General features: G+C 39.3%; 1 protein-coding gene across 7 annotated transcripts in view; it reads left to right on the top strand.

Annotated features, from left to right (window-relative positions):
- The first annotated feature begins 1,289 nt into the window (after positions 1 to 1,289).
- LOC134642690 (phosphatidylinositol 3-kinase regulatory subunit gamma-like) overlaps positions 1,290 to 14,714 on the top strand; it is a 14,038-nt gene continuing 613 nt past the window's right edge. Inside the window, exons 1-12 of one of the 7 annotated variants that reach the window (XM_063494637.1) lie at positions 1,290 to 1,864; positions 4,963 to 5,712; positions 8,032 to 8,130; positions 8,284 to 8,389; positions 8,523 to 8,621; positions 9,375 to 9,555; positions 9,738 to 9,863; positions 9,972 to 10,114; positions 10,218 to 10,394; positions 11,397 to 11,468; positions 11,699 to 11,860; positions 11,945 to 14,714. The exon at positions 11,945 to 14,714 is cut by the window's right edge and continues 613 nt beyond it. In XM_063494637.1, coding sequence (XP_063350707.1) covers positions 5,460 to 5,712; positions 8,032 to 8,130; positions 8,284 to 8,389; positions 8,523 to 8,621; positions 9,375 to 9,555; positions 9,738 to 9,863; positions 9,972 to 10,114; positions 10,218 to 10,394; positions 11,397 to 11,468; positions 11,699 to 11,860; positions 11,945 to 12,134 — 1,608 coding nt within the window. In that variant the 5' untranslated portion in view covers positions 1,290 to 1,864; positions 4,963 to 5,459 and the 3' untranslated portion in view covers positions 12,135 to 14,714. Of the gene's footprint in view, positions 1,869 to 4,962; positions 5,713 to 8,031; positions 8,173 to 8,283; positions 8,390 to 8,522; positions 8,622 to 9,374; positions 9,556 to 9,737; positions 9,864 to 9,971; positions 10,115 to 10,217; positions 10,395 to 11,396; positions 11,469 to 11,698; positions 11,874 to 11,944 lie in introns of all 7 variants that reach the window. The other 6 variants (XM_063494635.1, XM_063494636.1, XM_063494633.1 and 3 more) reach the window with 6 other exon arrangements.

Genomic DNA, 14,714 nt, shown 5'->3' with positions numbered 1-14,714 from the left:
GCCTTGTCGCACACCAGTATCGATGTTAAAATATTCCGTGATGCCGTTGTCTGTTCGGACGCAACAACTAGAGTTGCGGTACAATTCTTGGAATGCGGTAACGAAGCGGTTGGGTACGCCGTAAGACGTGACGATTTTCCAGAGCGTGTCCCGATTCAGGCTATCAAAAGCCTTTTTAAAGTCAACGAAGTTCACACATAGCCTTTGCTGGAATTCGAGGCTTTGCTCAATTCTGAGCACATCACAGTAAATAAACCTGCCATGTGTAAAGAGGAAAATGCTTTTCAGACCTTTTGCATGCATCGAATCTGATGCCTACTACTGACTGCATAAAAGGGCGATAAGCAAGATAAATAATGAACACATTAGATAAATGCATCTTTAAAAATTGTTGATATTATTAAGGAAATCATATTTTCTAAATAAACAGTAAAAAGGCAAATACATCACACCCCTTTCTAACTACCAAACAATGTTTGAGTTTATGAAGTCTAAATAATAATATTTATGATATGAAAATTTCTGTTTCCTGCTTTTAATAATGAGCACAAATTCATCTAGAACAAGGAACTGTCCCCACTCTGTTGAATGTGCTAGAAATGCAGTAGTAGTGTAATTTAAGACATATTAGAGAGATGACTGAGCATCAGTCATACCACAAATGTAAATAGGGCACAATTGCAGATGATCTTTATTTTATTTTTTTCCCCCTCAGCACTCCGTTTGTTTAATTTTTAATGCATGGACCTGATTTGCTGCAATGCTGCTTATATATAAGTTTCATCAACACCATGTGCAAACTGTAGGTAGAAGCAAAATGCTTTAAAACGCAAATACAAACATTCTAGAGAGAACACGAATCTGTTTTCCCCATTACTGTAACTGTACTGGCTGGGACATCACGGAGGGAGCTTGGGTGGTGGAGGTGAGGTGAGGGGGGTTGTTTTGTCTACAGTGCCATAACATTTTTTTTTTTTTTTATAACCAGTTACTTCCACACCACTTCTTTCATTATGCTGATCCGTGAAGTGGAAAGTAACGCTGGCGGAGTTGAGAGGTCAGGGACTCCTGCTGCCTAGATACATACAGTCTAATATTAGAACATTTCCTTGATTTGTTAGCAGCATCTCTGTTGTCTGCTGAGCACATGGCAACAGGCCGACCAATTGGATTTCAGGAGAATACTAAGCCCCTCGCTCTGTATAGCAACAGTGGCATCCTTCCCTTATTTATTTATATATGAGTTTTTTCTCCCACCGACTCATTCTCATGCTTCTGTCCCCCCAGTGTGCAGCCACACTGCGCTGTCAAACTGTGCAAAAGAGTTACAGTGCTGCTCTTTTAGTTTTGCTTTTTCTGTTAGCAGCATAAGCTCTGAAATGTACAATGTACATTTAGGCTTTTCATATTTGTTTATATTTTTATAGACACTTTCCCCTCTCTCTTTCCTCACTTCACCCCACTGATCAGTGGAGTTTTTTCTGTGCACTGCACATGAAAGTAAAATCAAACTGGGGGAATGTCTCAAGAAGGCTTCATTTTTAAGAGGACATGTTTTAGTGAAGAGGAGAGGAAAAACCCAGAGGAATGACAGCGTGGGAAAAAGATGGCACTCAGAGGGGACCATTAACTACCAAATGGAGAGGATCTTTAAAAGATGGAGGACATAGGAGGAGAAGCTGTACAGGATAGGATGAGTTGCGGTTGGAGGGGGATGGAGGGACAGAGAATGGCGTGAGGACCGAGGACAGTGGTTGGTTTGATCTGAGCCACGTGTGCGTCCAGCCACGTCTCTTCGCTGCTTCGTGGATACCGATGAAACGCTGGTTTTCCATGTCGCCCGGTCCCTTCTGTCTGAGCCCAGGTAGGTGCGTACTCTCCTGTACATCCAAGTTTGATAATGATCTTTCATCTTTTCAGGTTCTCTGGACGTTAGCTCTACCAGAAGCTGCCATTTTGAAAGTTCTGTTAACGTTTAGCCTTCACGTCTCTTCGTTGTCGAAGCTCTGGTACAGGATGAGAAGCTTGAAGGCGTTGAATGAAAAAAAAAATGGCGCATATTAGCCGTTTCGTTTTTGTTGTGGGGTTCAACATTCATTGATAAGATACTAAAAACACAAGCTAAGCTGCAAAAGGAAATAACCCCTCCCCCAAATTTAAAAAAACAACAAAAAACTACCAAAACCAAACCGGTAACATATGATCAGTTTCTCCAGTACTATCTGAGAGACGTTGGGCTGATTACCAACTGTCGCAGACTATGTGAAAGTATGAGACGTTGCGTAATAAAACATATTTGTGTGACCAAACTGCCCATTGTCAATGGTGTTTCAAGTGGCGTAAATGATAAGGTCACCACTGAAAGAAAGATTGCTAGTTTTTCAGATAAGACATTTTTCTGACTTGCGAACCAAAAAAATGGTTATTGGGTCCGGAAAGTATTAAAACATGACAAAACTGGCTGGATGCAATAATGACACTTTTGTAAGTTTGGGCAAAATCATGTTTAGTATCTCATCTCAACTGGAAATCGACAAAATGTACGGTGAACATCAATCCATGATGGTTGCGTACCGCGTACAACGCCATTTTCAATGGTCTGAAAATCTGTAATGTCTGTAATGTTGCATAACTTGGAGACATTACATTTGACAGTTTAGTAACTACATATGCTTTTTTTCCTGTTCTAAGTAATCTTGAAAACTAAATTTGACACGACATAAAATCAGTATATATATTTAAAATCTGATAAAATGAGAAGTATCACTCTTCTCATTTTACCACATTCATAACTACTAAGGTTTTGTTAGTATAATAAATTAAATGAAGCCGATTTGTTTTTCAGTTGCAGCGTACAACGACAGCAACTGCAATCTCTTCATTGTCAAAGACGTTATTCATCACAACATGATCTGCCACATTTGCAAACAAATTCAATTCTTAATTCAAAGATAAACACAAGAGGTCAACTATGTGATATTGCCACATTAGTTCCATTAAATAAGGTCTTGTAAAAGAACACAACTGTAGGCAGCCTTATCAGTATTTTCACAAATGATCTACTTTTACATATGAAGATCTGTTACATATGTGGTTGAATATTTGATATAATATTAATGTTTTTTAATTGGATGTATTTTTAAATCTCACCAGGTATCTCTTGAATAATTCAGGGTGATACCATTTAGGTCTAAGGATTTCACGCTGCCTTGTATTTTAGCAATAAAAAAATTCGAAACTATTTTTAAAAATACATGCTGGTGTTTTTATATGATAGTACGTCTGTAAAAACGAGTGTGTCAGAAATTGTTGCAATTGTCTAACGAGCTTTTCAAGTCAAAATATTTCATCTCAATGAAAAAAATTAATAAATTAAAAAAAATGCAAGATATGCTTTATAACCCAACGGGACCCCTGCCCCTTATTTTATGGTTATTTATGATTTGACTTACTTTTCTCGATTCCTCTGGTCTGTGTATGTGTCTCTGTGCATGAGAGAAACACACTAGTGTTGACTGATACATTACATTTGCATTCATTTCATTCCATGAACGTGTCGCAAAAATCTGCAAATAATGCAACGTTTTTACCCAAGTCCTAACGAGTACAGCCCCAAATGTCAACCTGGGGAATTTGCCCTCAGTAATGTAGGCAGGTTTTCAGTCATTGTTCTGTGTAAATAATGTTGTGCGATTTGTGGTCAATCTACCATCTTCTTGTAAACCTAGTGGATTTTTTTAAATCAGAAGTTTCATTATTGATGAATGTGTTACGATTGAGTATTTCTACTTACATTGTTTCTAACTCACAATAATTCAAGAGACAGATGTTGTAAGTTAACATCTGCGAGTTAAAAAATAAATGATAAATCTGCACATAAAAATGTAAGAAATGAACATTTAGCCTGGTTTTCACATGCTGCATCACAATTCAAGCCCTCACAGCTGATATGTGTTTATCTGACTCATCAGATGACACACTGAACACTTCATATGTAAGTAATGGGTTTTTCCTAACGTTAAAAGAATTAGTGGCATTATTTTTTAAGAGCACAGTTTCGCAGTACTGCCAAACACAGCTCAAATTTCTCTCAACGATGTACAGGACGTGTTTACACTGAGAGGTCAAGCAGTGACAAAAGGCTACCAAATATCATTTCATGCCAGTGAAATTCAGCCAGTTGTATTAATAACAGGTCCAATAACCACTGACTTTGCCAATAGTTGCAGTAATTGCCACACTTTTGACTACATTTACCAGTAAAATAAATGATGACGCTTTTTTTTTTATCTGCTCACACCACATTTAAAACAATGCTACTCTCACCAAAGCCTTCATGCTTGCTGTCCAGACCTGAGCAGAGCTGAGCAAGCGACAACGAAAGTGTGAGACGGAGCAAAATTAGTCAAAGTATTCCTTCTTCTTACAAATTTCTTGCAAAACAAACCAAACAAAAAAAAAACAAAAAAAGATATAAGGCTGCAAACAAACCCCACAAAAACTAAATATTGCAACAAATTTAAGATAGCAACGATTTTGACTAAAGCATCTGCAAATGTGTACAAATCTCAAAATTTGAAAACGGCAAACCTTCCAATGAACATCTAAGGCTGCCTGTTTGACTATTCACTGTGTCACTGCCATAGTGACTCCCAGTGACCTGGGAGGTGATGTCCCAGATCCAGTTAATAAATCTGAATTTGATCATTCACAAAAAGTTAAATAAGTCTCCTTTCCCTGCCATGCACAGTACAAATGACTTGTTGTTGCACTGCTGTAGGTTGCAGAAACAAGTTCTTAGTTTAATGCACACTGGCCCAGGAAATCTGGAAAGTTCCCCTTTTACCTATCCATAGAAAAAGTGTAAGCTATACAGGTGTATAGCTTGCAGGATAGTTATGAAGTAATGTGTATAAGGATTTTGGTCAGAATAACTGAAAATTTGTGCCTTTTCTAATTTAGGTTTCCTGAGATGAGATGATGCACGGGCCCTCGAAGCACAAATTGGGCAGTTTTTCCTCAGCCTGCCGTTCTTTAGCAGTTTACAGCTTAGTTACTAGTGTTGAGGTATATAAGAAGCACTCGAATCGGTAGAGTGTGATTGTTCTCCATCGCGCCCAGATATGAACCCCTTCGAGCAAACAGCGACGAAGCACAAGAGCACCTGAATAAGGAAAACTCCACTGATTATAAGGAAGTGAAAACTGGATCTATTGGCAGTGCCATCAATCTACTATATGATATGCTTAAAACCAAGACTCAAGGTGAGGAACACGCTCTACCTCCACAACACTGGGCAGCCATGAACTCTGCACTGCCACCCTCTCTCTCCTCAGCCATGAGTATAACTGTAAGCTGATAGTATGTGATCAACCACACTGTGGGGCCGACATCCTGCTGCTTCACCTTCTCAATAAATCCTAGCTGGACAACAACAATACTAAGTTAGCGCTTTCAAAATGGCAGATCAGAATTTACAGCACAGCACAGAGGACAACAACCTTCAGCCAGCTGATTACCCAACGTCATCACTAGCATCGCTCCATCTCAGGGACGAGGCTGTCGTCACAATTGAGAACACCAACCAAATCGGGGATAATCCTGAGACCCGTTCAGTATGTCCTGTGGTGATGTCATCAGTGCTTAACCAATCACAACAGCAGGGAGACATATCCATGGCTATCATGCCTGAGCCTCACCCAGCAGATCAAGGTAAGATTAAAACATAAAACATAAAAATGTTTTATAATGTCAAAAATCAATTTGACAGTAAAATAAAATAAATAAAAATGTTTTATAATGTCAAAAATCAATTTGACAGTAATATCAATTTTTTTTTTAATGAATTTAGCAATTATACAAAAAAGATGACAGAATTATCAAGAAACAACAACAAAAAAAGAACAGACATACTGGGTTCTCTTCTTTTTGGGGTAACAAACAAAACCACTTCTGTGAAAATGATCAAATTAAAAAAATATTTTGGCACAGAAGGAATCAGGAGGCTCGAAGGTTAGAAGATGAGGTCTATCAATTCTGTTGACCGGCCACTTTGTTATGTGAAAAAAGTGCATTTGCGGTAAATCTTCAACATTAAGTTTTCTCCTGTTACCAGAAATATTATGTGTATAACCATGAGGCTTTCATGTGGTTAGCTAATGTTGAAGTTGTGAGGGCTCAAAGATGCTGAAAAAAGTTGGGGGATTAAAAAGTGCTTATGTTTGACCCAAACATATGGACTTTTATTAGCTTGTAAATATTTTCATGGCTACATTACATGATAAAAGAAAAGATAATCATTAGGAGCCAGTGGACAGAGGCTGAAACACTTTCATCTTAAGGAAGCTTAGAGGCTGTTGAAACACTATCAAACCAAATGTTAAGATTAGTTTGCAACATGTGGGGCATGTCTCCAAAGGTTGATTCTGTTCATCTGGATGCAGCGTTTTCAGTAGGAGAAACGTTTCATCACTCATCCAAGTCACTTCTTCAGTCCCAGCTGACTGCAGGTTTCCCCAATCTTATAAACAGGAGGGCATGGTTTAAAAAGGAACCAGCAGATGGCAGAATTTACCCCTCGATGTGCTAAGACCGAGTGACATGGTGCTCTGTTTTGCTACTGCTGAACTCCAAAAATACTACAAATAGTATTTCAAGTTGTTAAACAACGCAGTTGTTTAGGGAAGTTGGCACACCCAGGTCAGTGGACCTTCAAAGGTGTAGAAATGCTACAGTGCCTTTATGTAAAAAAACATGCATCAGAAGTGTAGAAAGCCAGCAGCACTTTTAGCCCAGAAGACCAGTTGACTTTTAACTGGAACCAGGTAAAGAGAAGAAGCATTCTCCTGGCAATCCTTCCAAACAAACTTGTGTTTTTGCCTTTTCTGCGAGCACTGAGCAGTCTGACCTTGGGCGAATTTGCTGGGATGTCTCCTCCTGAGAAGATTATGGTACTGCGTCAACACACTCGAACGCGTCAAACCAGCAAGCTATCAAAACGTCTGCTTTTATAAAGGCGCTCGCGCGCACTGATGATCACTTAGTCAAGTGCATCTGATTAGCAGCACCCAGCTGCCAATTATCCTCTTAATTCCTATGGCAGCAGTAAAGGTGGGCTTAGTTTTTCACGCTATAACATAATACCATTGCTATAGTTTTTTTTAAACATTACAAGCTACACCACGTTGAGGAGGAAAATAAAGCAAACAAAACTCCTAAAGTTAATGAATCTACCATCTACTATCCGGCTTTTTTTTAGTTAAACAGCTTTTATTAGGTTTTTATACAAGGCAAGTTTTGACAGAGCTTCACTGTGTGTAGACCCTGGGTTAATAAGTTGACACCCTTTCTAATTTTACAACAGTATAAGTATGATTCCCCCAACACACAGCTCTTTCTGGAGCAACGATTTCAAGCATCTCCAGGCATGCCTTCACAAGTGGTGAGGGGACGATTTATGTCAACTGCTTACAGCACACCTCTTATTGCACTCAGTGCTCGTGTTGTGTGTGTGTGTGTGTTTACATGCTGGGAAACACAAAGAATTCCCACATAAATGTAATGATTGCGGAATATGCCTGACAGACGGGGTCTCACGTTTCCCTGCTACCCTAATGTAACACTGACACAACCACACGCGCAGGGGTAAAAATCACAAGCAGCCACAGTGGAGCATCAGCTCTGGTCCTTCAGGCCAACATTGCATCTCGCTGTAGACAGCTGTTGTTTGTTAGGCGAGGCAAGGCGAGGTCGGGCACTAAGCAGCGACGAGTCTAGCCGAGTGTGCCTGAGCGAGGAGTGCCAGTTCTGGTATTTTAGGCAGTCAGACACTGTCACCTGTCAGCGAACTAGTCTAGACATGGTCTCCCACGTGGTGCGAGAATAAGCTACACAACGATATCAACCTCTCAGCGGCTAGTCAGGAGGACGGCAGTGTGTGCAGAACGGCCGCAGAGCGCAGATCGCCACATACAGACTGATGTGAACAGGCAGGGAGGGTAACGCTGGGTTGTTTTACGGTTGATGTTTCAGAGTTCTTGGAAAGTGAAATGGGCCAAAGTGAAAGTGAGGCGCAGTCCGACACCCTGGCAGCGTTCTTGCAGGACCTTTCCTCTCATGATCATAATGATGGTACGTCTCTTCCAGGAAAAACCAACAGCAGCAAGGAAGGAGGTGCACTCCAATATATTTGCAACTGACTGTTTACTCCTTATCAGTTTTTTTCAAATTAAGGTAAAATTCTTAATCCTACTTAAAAATGTAACTGCATTTTTTTCTTTTCAGAAATTTATCCAGAGAACAAAATATACAAAGCTATGGCAGAATGTGACTGCAGCACTGATGACCACCAGCTTTTTGAAGCAGAGTGGTACTGGGGCAACATCTCAAGGTACTTTATATTTCTATCACCTTTTGTTTCTTTCAGCCAACACCACTGTTACAGCATATCGAATTTTATTGACGTTGTCTTCCTCAGACCGTTATAATTAACAGAAACCTTCATGTCCATTTGATTTGTTCAGAGAGGAAGTAAACGAGATGATGAGAAACACTCCTGATGGTACATTCCTGGTTCGAGATGCTTCCAGTAGGATTAAAGGAGAATACACGCTGACATTAAGGTAACTACTAGAAGATTAGTGACAAGTATGCATATGGCTACACTTTCATAAAGTGTATCAAACACAACTAGTTAAAGACTGTACCAGGTTTTATGAGTTTTATTGCTGCATTACAACCAGTCATCAGTAGTCTGTATGTCATGTGAAAACAAAGTTAACCCAAAATTAAATATATATATTGTAGTCAAATGTTAGTTATTATTTCCTGGTCTCGGAGTTTAAATTTAGTTTTACTGGTTTTAAAGTGTAACTTTATATGTTTTGTGGTTTCGCTCTAATTTTAGCGGAATTGGGACAGACCAGGTTTCAGATATAAAGCTTTGTTGATTAGAGTTTGGCGCAGACTCCAATGCTCAGCAACATAACACCCTGTCCCCACAAGATGTGTTTCACGAGTGTTTTTCCAGTCATCCATCTTACATTTGGATGAAAGAACACACACACACACACACACACACACGCGCGCACACACACACACACACACACACCGGTCTTTCTTACACATTACAGTTGGCTTTATAGGCAAAACTGTGACCCACAGCTCTTTTTAGCCTTCAACTCGATATTCCTCCGAAATGCATACACTGCATAGGCCGCATTTTAGAGATCTAAAAGTCTCCTGTCGGGAAAAGCGAGAGTGACTAAACAGAACCAGGAGAGGCTCTAATGGGGAAAAAAGCTCCCTACTTGCTGGCCTAAAATGACAAGAAGTACCATGTTATTTATGGGACAACTATCCTTTGACTTTTGCAGAAAAGACGCTTCAAACAGACTAATTAAAATCTTCCATAATGGGGGCAAGTACGGCTTCTCTGAGCCACTGGCTTTTTCCTCTGTAGCGGATCTGATCCAGTATTACCAGAAGAAGTCACTGGCCCAGTACAACTCTAAACTGGATACACGACTACTCTATCCAATATCCAGAAACCAGCAGGTAAACTTTTTGGGGCAATTTAACTGTGAACTTTTGTTTTCTTACATTACAACAACATAACAGCAAGATGTAATCAACTGAAGACTTTTACCACATGGTCTGTTACTGGTATTGGAACAAAACCGCCGTGCTAATGTCCAGACTAAATCCATCATCCTTTTTTACTGTTTTTGTGCATATAGCAGCAGGTTGTGATGGAAGCTGACATTGATGCAGCTGGAGAACAGCTAAGGATATTTCAGGATCAATACAAAGAAAAAAGCAAAGAGTATGACCGCCTATTCGAGGAGCTGAATCTGACATCCCAGGTACATGATCTTAATCCTTTTCACCGTGTAAATTTGTACTTTTTTTCTTTTCAGAGCCCTTTCCTTTAAAGACTTAAAAACAAACGGTTTGTTTTCTCTTCTTCCTAGGAACTGCAGAGCAAGCAAACTGCCATTGAGGCTTTCAGCGAAATCATTCGGATCTTTGAGGAGGAATGTGAAACCCAAGAGCGCTACAGCAAGGAATACATCGACATGTTCCTCACATTAGACAGCAGTACAGAATCCGACAAGTACGTTCACAAAACACCTGGTTTTCCACTTTTTGTTAAAAAACAAGTTGAATTAATAATAGTTGCTAGTTTAGTTGAGTAATTCCTTCATTTTTACTTCCAGGATTCAAAACAATTCAGATGAACTACAGTCGAGGGTGGAAGAGATCCACAGCAGCAAGAAGAAGTTAGAGGAGGAGCTGAGGAACAAGGCACTGGTTCACATGGAGGTCGACAGGAAAATGAACAAACTGAAGCCTGACCTTGTGGAGCTCCGGAAGCTCAGAGATCAATACCTGGTGTAAGTTCAACCCTTCACTGTCCCATGTTTAGGCTTGTTGTACAGTGGTTCCAATTTAGGTCCCAAAATTTCCAAAATAACAAGAGATCGGTATCAGCATGGGCCAAACTATGACTTTAAACATTGGTGTCAGGGCTGGATTTTACAATCAGTGCATCAGTGAAGCAAGGACTGAAAGACAAAACACAGTGTGTCCTGCACAGCGTCACAGCTATTGAAAGATGCGTGTTGTGACTTCGCAGTCAAACGAGTATCTCAATCTGATTCTTACATTTCATCACATACCAATAACACAGCTGCGTTATAAACATAGAAAATAAATCAGCTGTTCTCCATGTTGTCACAGCTGTGCAGCTCTACTATGCTTGGTATGGAGCTTTATCATAAGCCTGATTGGTATTGTGTGTCTTTCTAGCCAACTGTTGCCCTTTCACATGAAGTAAACCTGAACAAGTATCAATATAGTTAGCCTAAAGCACAACTGTAAATGTACTTAATTTACTGGGCAGTACAAAAAACAAACAAACATGTATATAATGTATCTGAATACCAAATTTCCCCTTGTGGGACAATTAAAGGATTATTCTATTCTATTCTATTTTATTCTATCTCTCTTTTTACTGTGTAACCCTTTGATCGATGTCGTTGATCTGGGTTGGATTGGATTTCTAGCATATAGGTGAAATAATCTCCTTTTTAAACTTTAAAGTGACATTAGTGAATCAATAATCATCCACTAATACAATGTGTGTGCTTCTTTGTAATAAGTGCTTATACTTTTAGCACTTTAAGTATATTTTGATGCTTAAAGATTTGCACTATTACTTAACCAGTGGTCACAATCCTTCTTTAAGTAAAGGGACTGAACACTTAAATAGTAAAGTTAATGTTCTGCACCGGCACTTTTTATGAATACCATCCGTATTTTAAAAAAAAAAAATCCTGGAAATTACCCTGATAAACATGTAACAGCACTCCAACTGTTTTTTGTCCATGTTTCAGCTGGCTAACTCAACAAGGCACCAGGCAGAGCCAGATAAATGACTGGCTCGGTATCAGGAGTGAAGAAGAAGAGTAAGTATCCTTTTTCTCTTGGCCTGCGGCCACATTAGTCAAATGTTTTATAGTTTTGGAGTAAAATGTCACAAAGGCACGTTCACTGACAACACACATACTGTATATGTGGCTCATCATGCCACCCATGTTGCTATTTTTGGTTCATATGATCGATACTAACACCAACACTCAACAAAACTGAGCACAACTGCTTCAAATCATCATACCGCTCCCTCTCCACCTGCTAGCCCATACACCCTAGCAGATGATACCCACCAGGAGGAGAGGAGCTGGTACGTTGGTGCTATGAGACGAAAGGAGGCGGAGGAGCTGCTGAGAGGGAAGAGAGATGGGACATTCTTAATCAGAGACAGCCAGACTCGGAGAGGCTCCTTTGCCTGCTCTGTCGTGTGAGTGTTTTAGGTACTTAATGTTTGGATGCTCTGTAGATAAATCCTGTAGATACCAAATAATCAGTTTCCTCTCTCATACAGTGTGGACGGGGAAGTGAAACACTGTGTAATTTACAGGACGTCCACGGGATACGGCTTCGCTGAGCCCTACAACCTGTACTCATCACTGAGAGAGCTCGTCCTTCACTACCGTCACACATCCTTGATCCAGCACAACCAGCAGCTGAATGTAACCCTGGCCTGGCCCGCTCTCAGCCAGCAGCCCAGCTGAGACACACCAGCACACACCCAGTAACAGTACTGTGGACACACCCAAACGGACACTATTACCAGGCTCAAAACAGCATACCGGTTAGTGTCATCACCGCACTAAAATATTCAGTGCTAAAATTGGATAATAATCTAAACATTGCTTTTATGCCAAACAAAAGTCATTTTATTACTCTTTTGTCATTATTATCATTTCTGTGTTTAAAAAGCCAATTTACTTTTCCTCACCACCCAAAGTTTGCCAGAAGCTTTTGCAGAAGTCAGCAGTAAATATTCAACTAAACTGTCTTAGTACAGAATTCAGCCTCACCAGTTTCCCCAAAGTGTTGCAAAAAGCTGTGCAGTGAATTGGATTCTGAATACAACCCTTTCATTAAAAGAGTCACAAAATATTTAGGAAAACACAAATAACAAAATTTGTCATTGCAATGTTGATTTCAATTATTCTTTAGTCCTGAAGCTAAAACAATCCAGCACAAGTTTCTGTATTTTTACCTAGACACAAGCACAAGAAATTACTATTTTAATGAAGAAGCCAAATATAAAATAGCTTCACCGCTATCAAGTTTTTGTATTTATAGTTGGCCACTCCTGACCTCTACCACACTTGTTTTAACTTGTTTGAACAAAAACAAACCAGTGTGCGTTTCTTAAATTGATTTCTTAAGCTTCTTAATCATCTAACAAATGCATAGAAACAGTGAAGCAACAACAATATGAACAGGAAAAAAAAGCCCAGTATGGGACAGAACCACCCTGCATTACTGACTATGGCTATTTTAAGGCCAGAGCATCCACACAAACACTTTCAAAATAAGATAACCTGAATACACGCAGAGGATTGGATTCCTGTATTTTAAGACTTCTCCAGTTCAACTTCACATTTAGATGATATTGATATTTTCATTTTCTGATAAGGAGCGGCAAATTTGGATCAAAAAGTTTGTGAAATACCAGGTGTAAGTGTGTGGGGTGTTAGAACTAATGGAGCAAGAGGTTGAAAGGCTAGTCTAACTGCTTTAATGCTGACTGATCTGGTCACATTTGAGGCTTCTTAGGCGCAAACATGACATTACAAACCTACATTAAGTTATAGTTATGAAAACTAACCTTAATAAGGGTCAGTAAGGAATTTGACAGGATTTGGACCTGCTCAGTGAGAAATCTAAATTTAACAGTCATTTGGTTTGAAGTGATTTGTGGTTGGAGTCCAGGAGATTTGTTAATTCAATTCAGTTCTATTTTATTTATACAGCGCCAAATCACAACAACAGTCGCCTCATGGCGCTTTATATTGTAAGGTAGACCCTACAATAATACATACAGAGAAATACCCAACAATCATATGACCCCCTAAGCAAGCACTTTGGTGACAGTGGGAAGGAAAAACTCCCTTTTAACAGGAAGAAACCTCCGGCAGAACCAGGCTCAGGGAGGGCCGGCCATCTGCTGTGACTGGTTGGGGAGAGATAAGGAAGATGGGATAAAAAACAAAGTTAAGAAGCCTGATGTGAGGTGACCTTACAAGGTTATACTACAGGACTTCCAGGTTCATAGCAAACTGTAGAATAGTGCCTTTAAGTGCTTCTTTCCAACCAACATGTTTCTCTTGCAGACAACAACAGTCTGATGAACCAAACAGATAGACAAACCAATCTCTAGTTGAATATCTTATAGCAAGGTAGTTGCTACTTCCCTAAATGCATGGCTTCTGATTATAAAAACAAAGGTTAATGATTTTAATGATTTTAGCCATGACCCTGGTGGCTACAAACTGTCAACAAAAGACACAAGGAAAAAGAAGCAGGTATGATTGGTTTGTGAAAGCAGTGTGTGTGTTGTGGCGTTTTTTAAAGGCTTTATATTGAGTTTAGATTTTAAATTTTCTACTTTTTTGGATTGAGAATGATAAAAAAAAAGGGGATTGGTACCCACTAACAAATTTCGGTTATATCAACACCACTAGCACATAACATAGAGACTTACAACTGACCAAACAGCTGTAACAATTTTTATCATTACTGCTAGAATTTTGCAGGCATATTCGCTAGCTAGGTATTAACTAATAATGTAAAGATTCCAACTATGGGGACCAAAAACAGTATGTTACAATAAAATTAGATAGGTAATGATTTTTTAGTTTTTTGAACCACACCAGCAGACCATACCTGAGAAGTTTTTTTTCCTCTTAAGTGTAAATGAGATATATACACGGTAGAAAATTGTGTCTATATTGATAAAAGTATCATTTAAAATTAAAACTGTTTACATTTCAGATCTATCCAGGTATGTGCAGCCCTGGATAAGTAGCAGGTTTGTAACCCAGGGACTTCTTTGATTGTGCAATTTTTGAGCAGAGATGAAGTGGTGCTTGTGGATATCATCAATTAAACTATTTTTATAGAGGAGAACACAGCAGTGAATAAACCTAGCTTGGTCTGCCCATGAATTAAGAAACAATTAAACATATATAAAGATATGAAGAGTTAATTTTACATATCGTGACCTGTATATATTTTTTCTTGTGTCATCGGGTCACATTAAAATGCACTTCTCTCTTTATGGTCACACGTTCTTGATT

This window comes from Pelmatolapia mariae, linkage group LG15, assembly GCF_036321145.2.
Source record: "Pelmatolapia mariae isolate MD_Pm_ZW linkage group LG15, Pm_UMD_F_2, whole genome shotgun sequence".
Lineage (NCBI taxonomy): Eukaryota > Metazoa > Chordata > Actinopteri > Cichliformes > Cichlidae > Pelmatolapia > Pelmatolapia mariae.
Note: the sequence above shows the minus strand (reverse complement) of the source record. Positions and strands in the feature narration are given on the sequence as shown.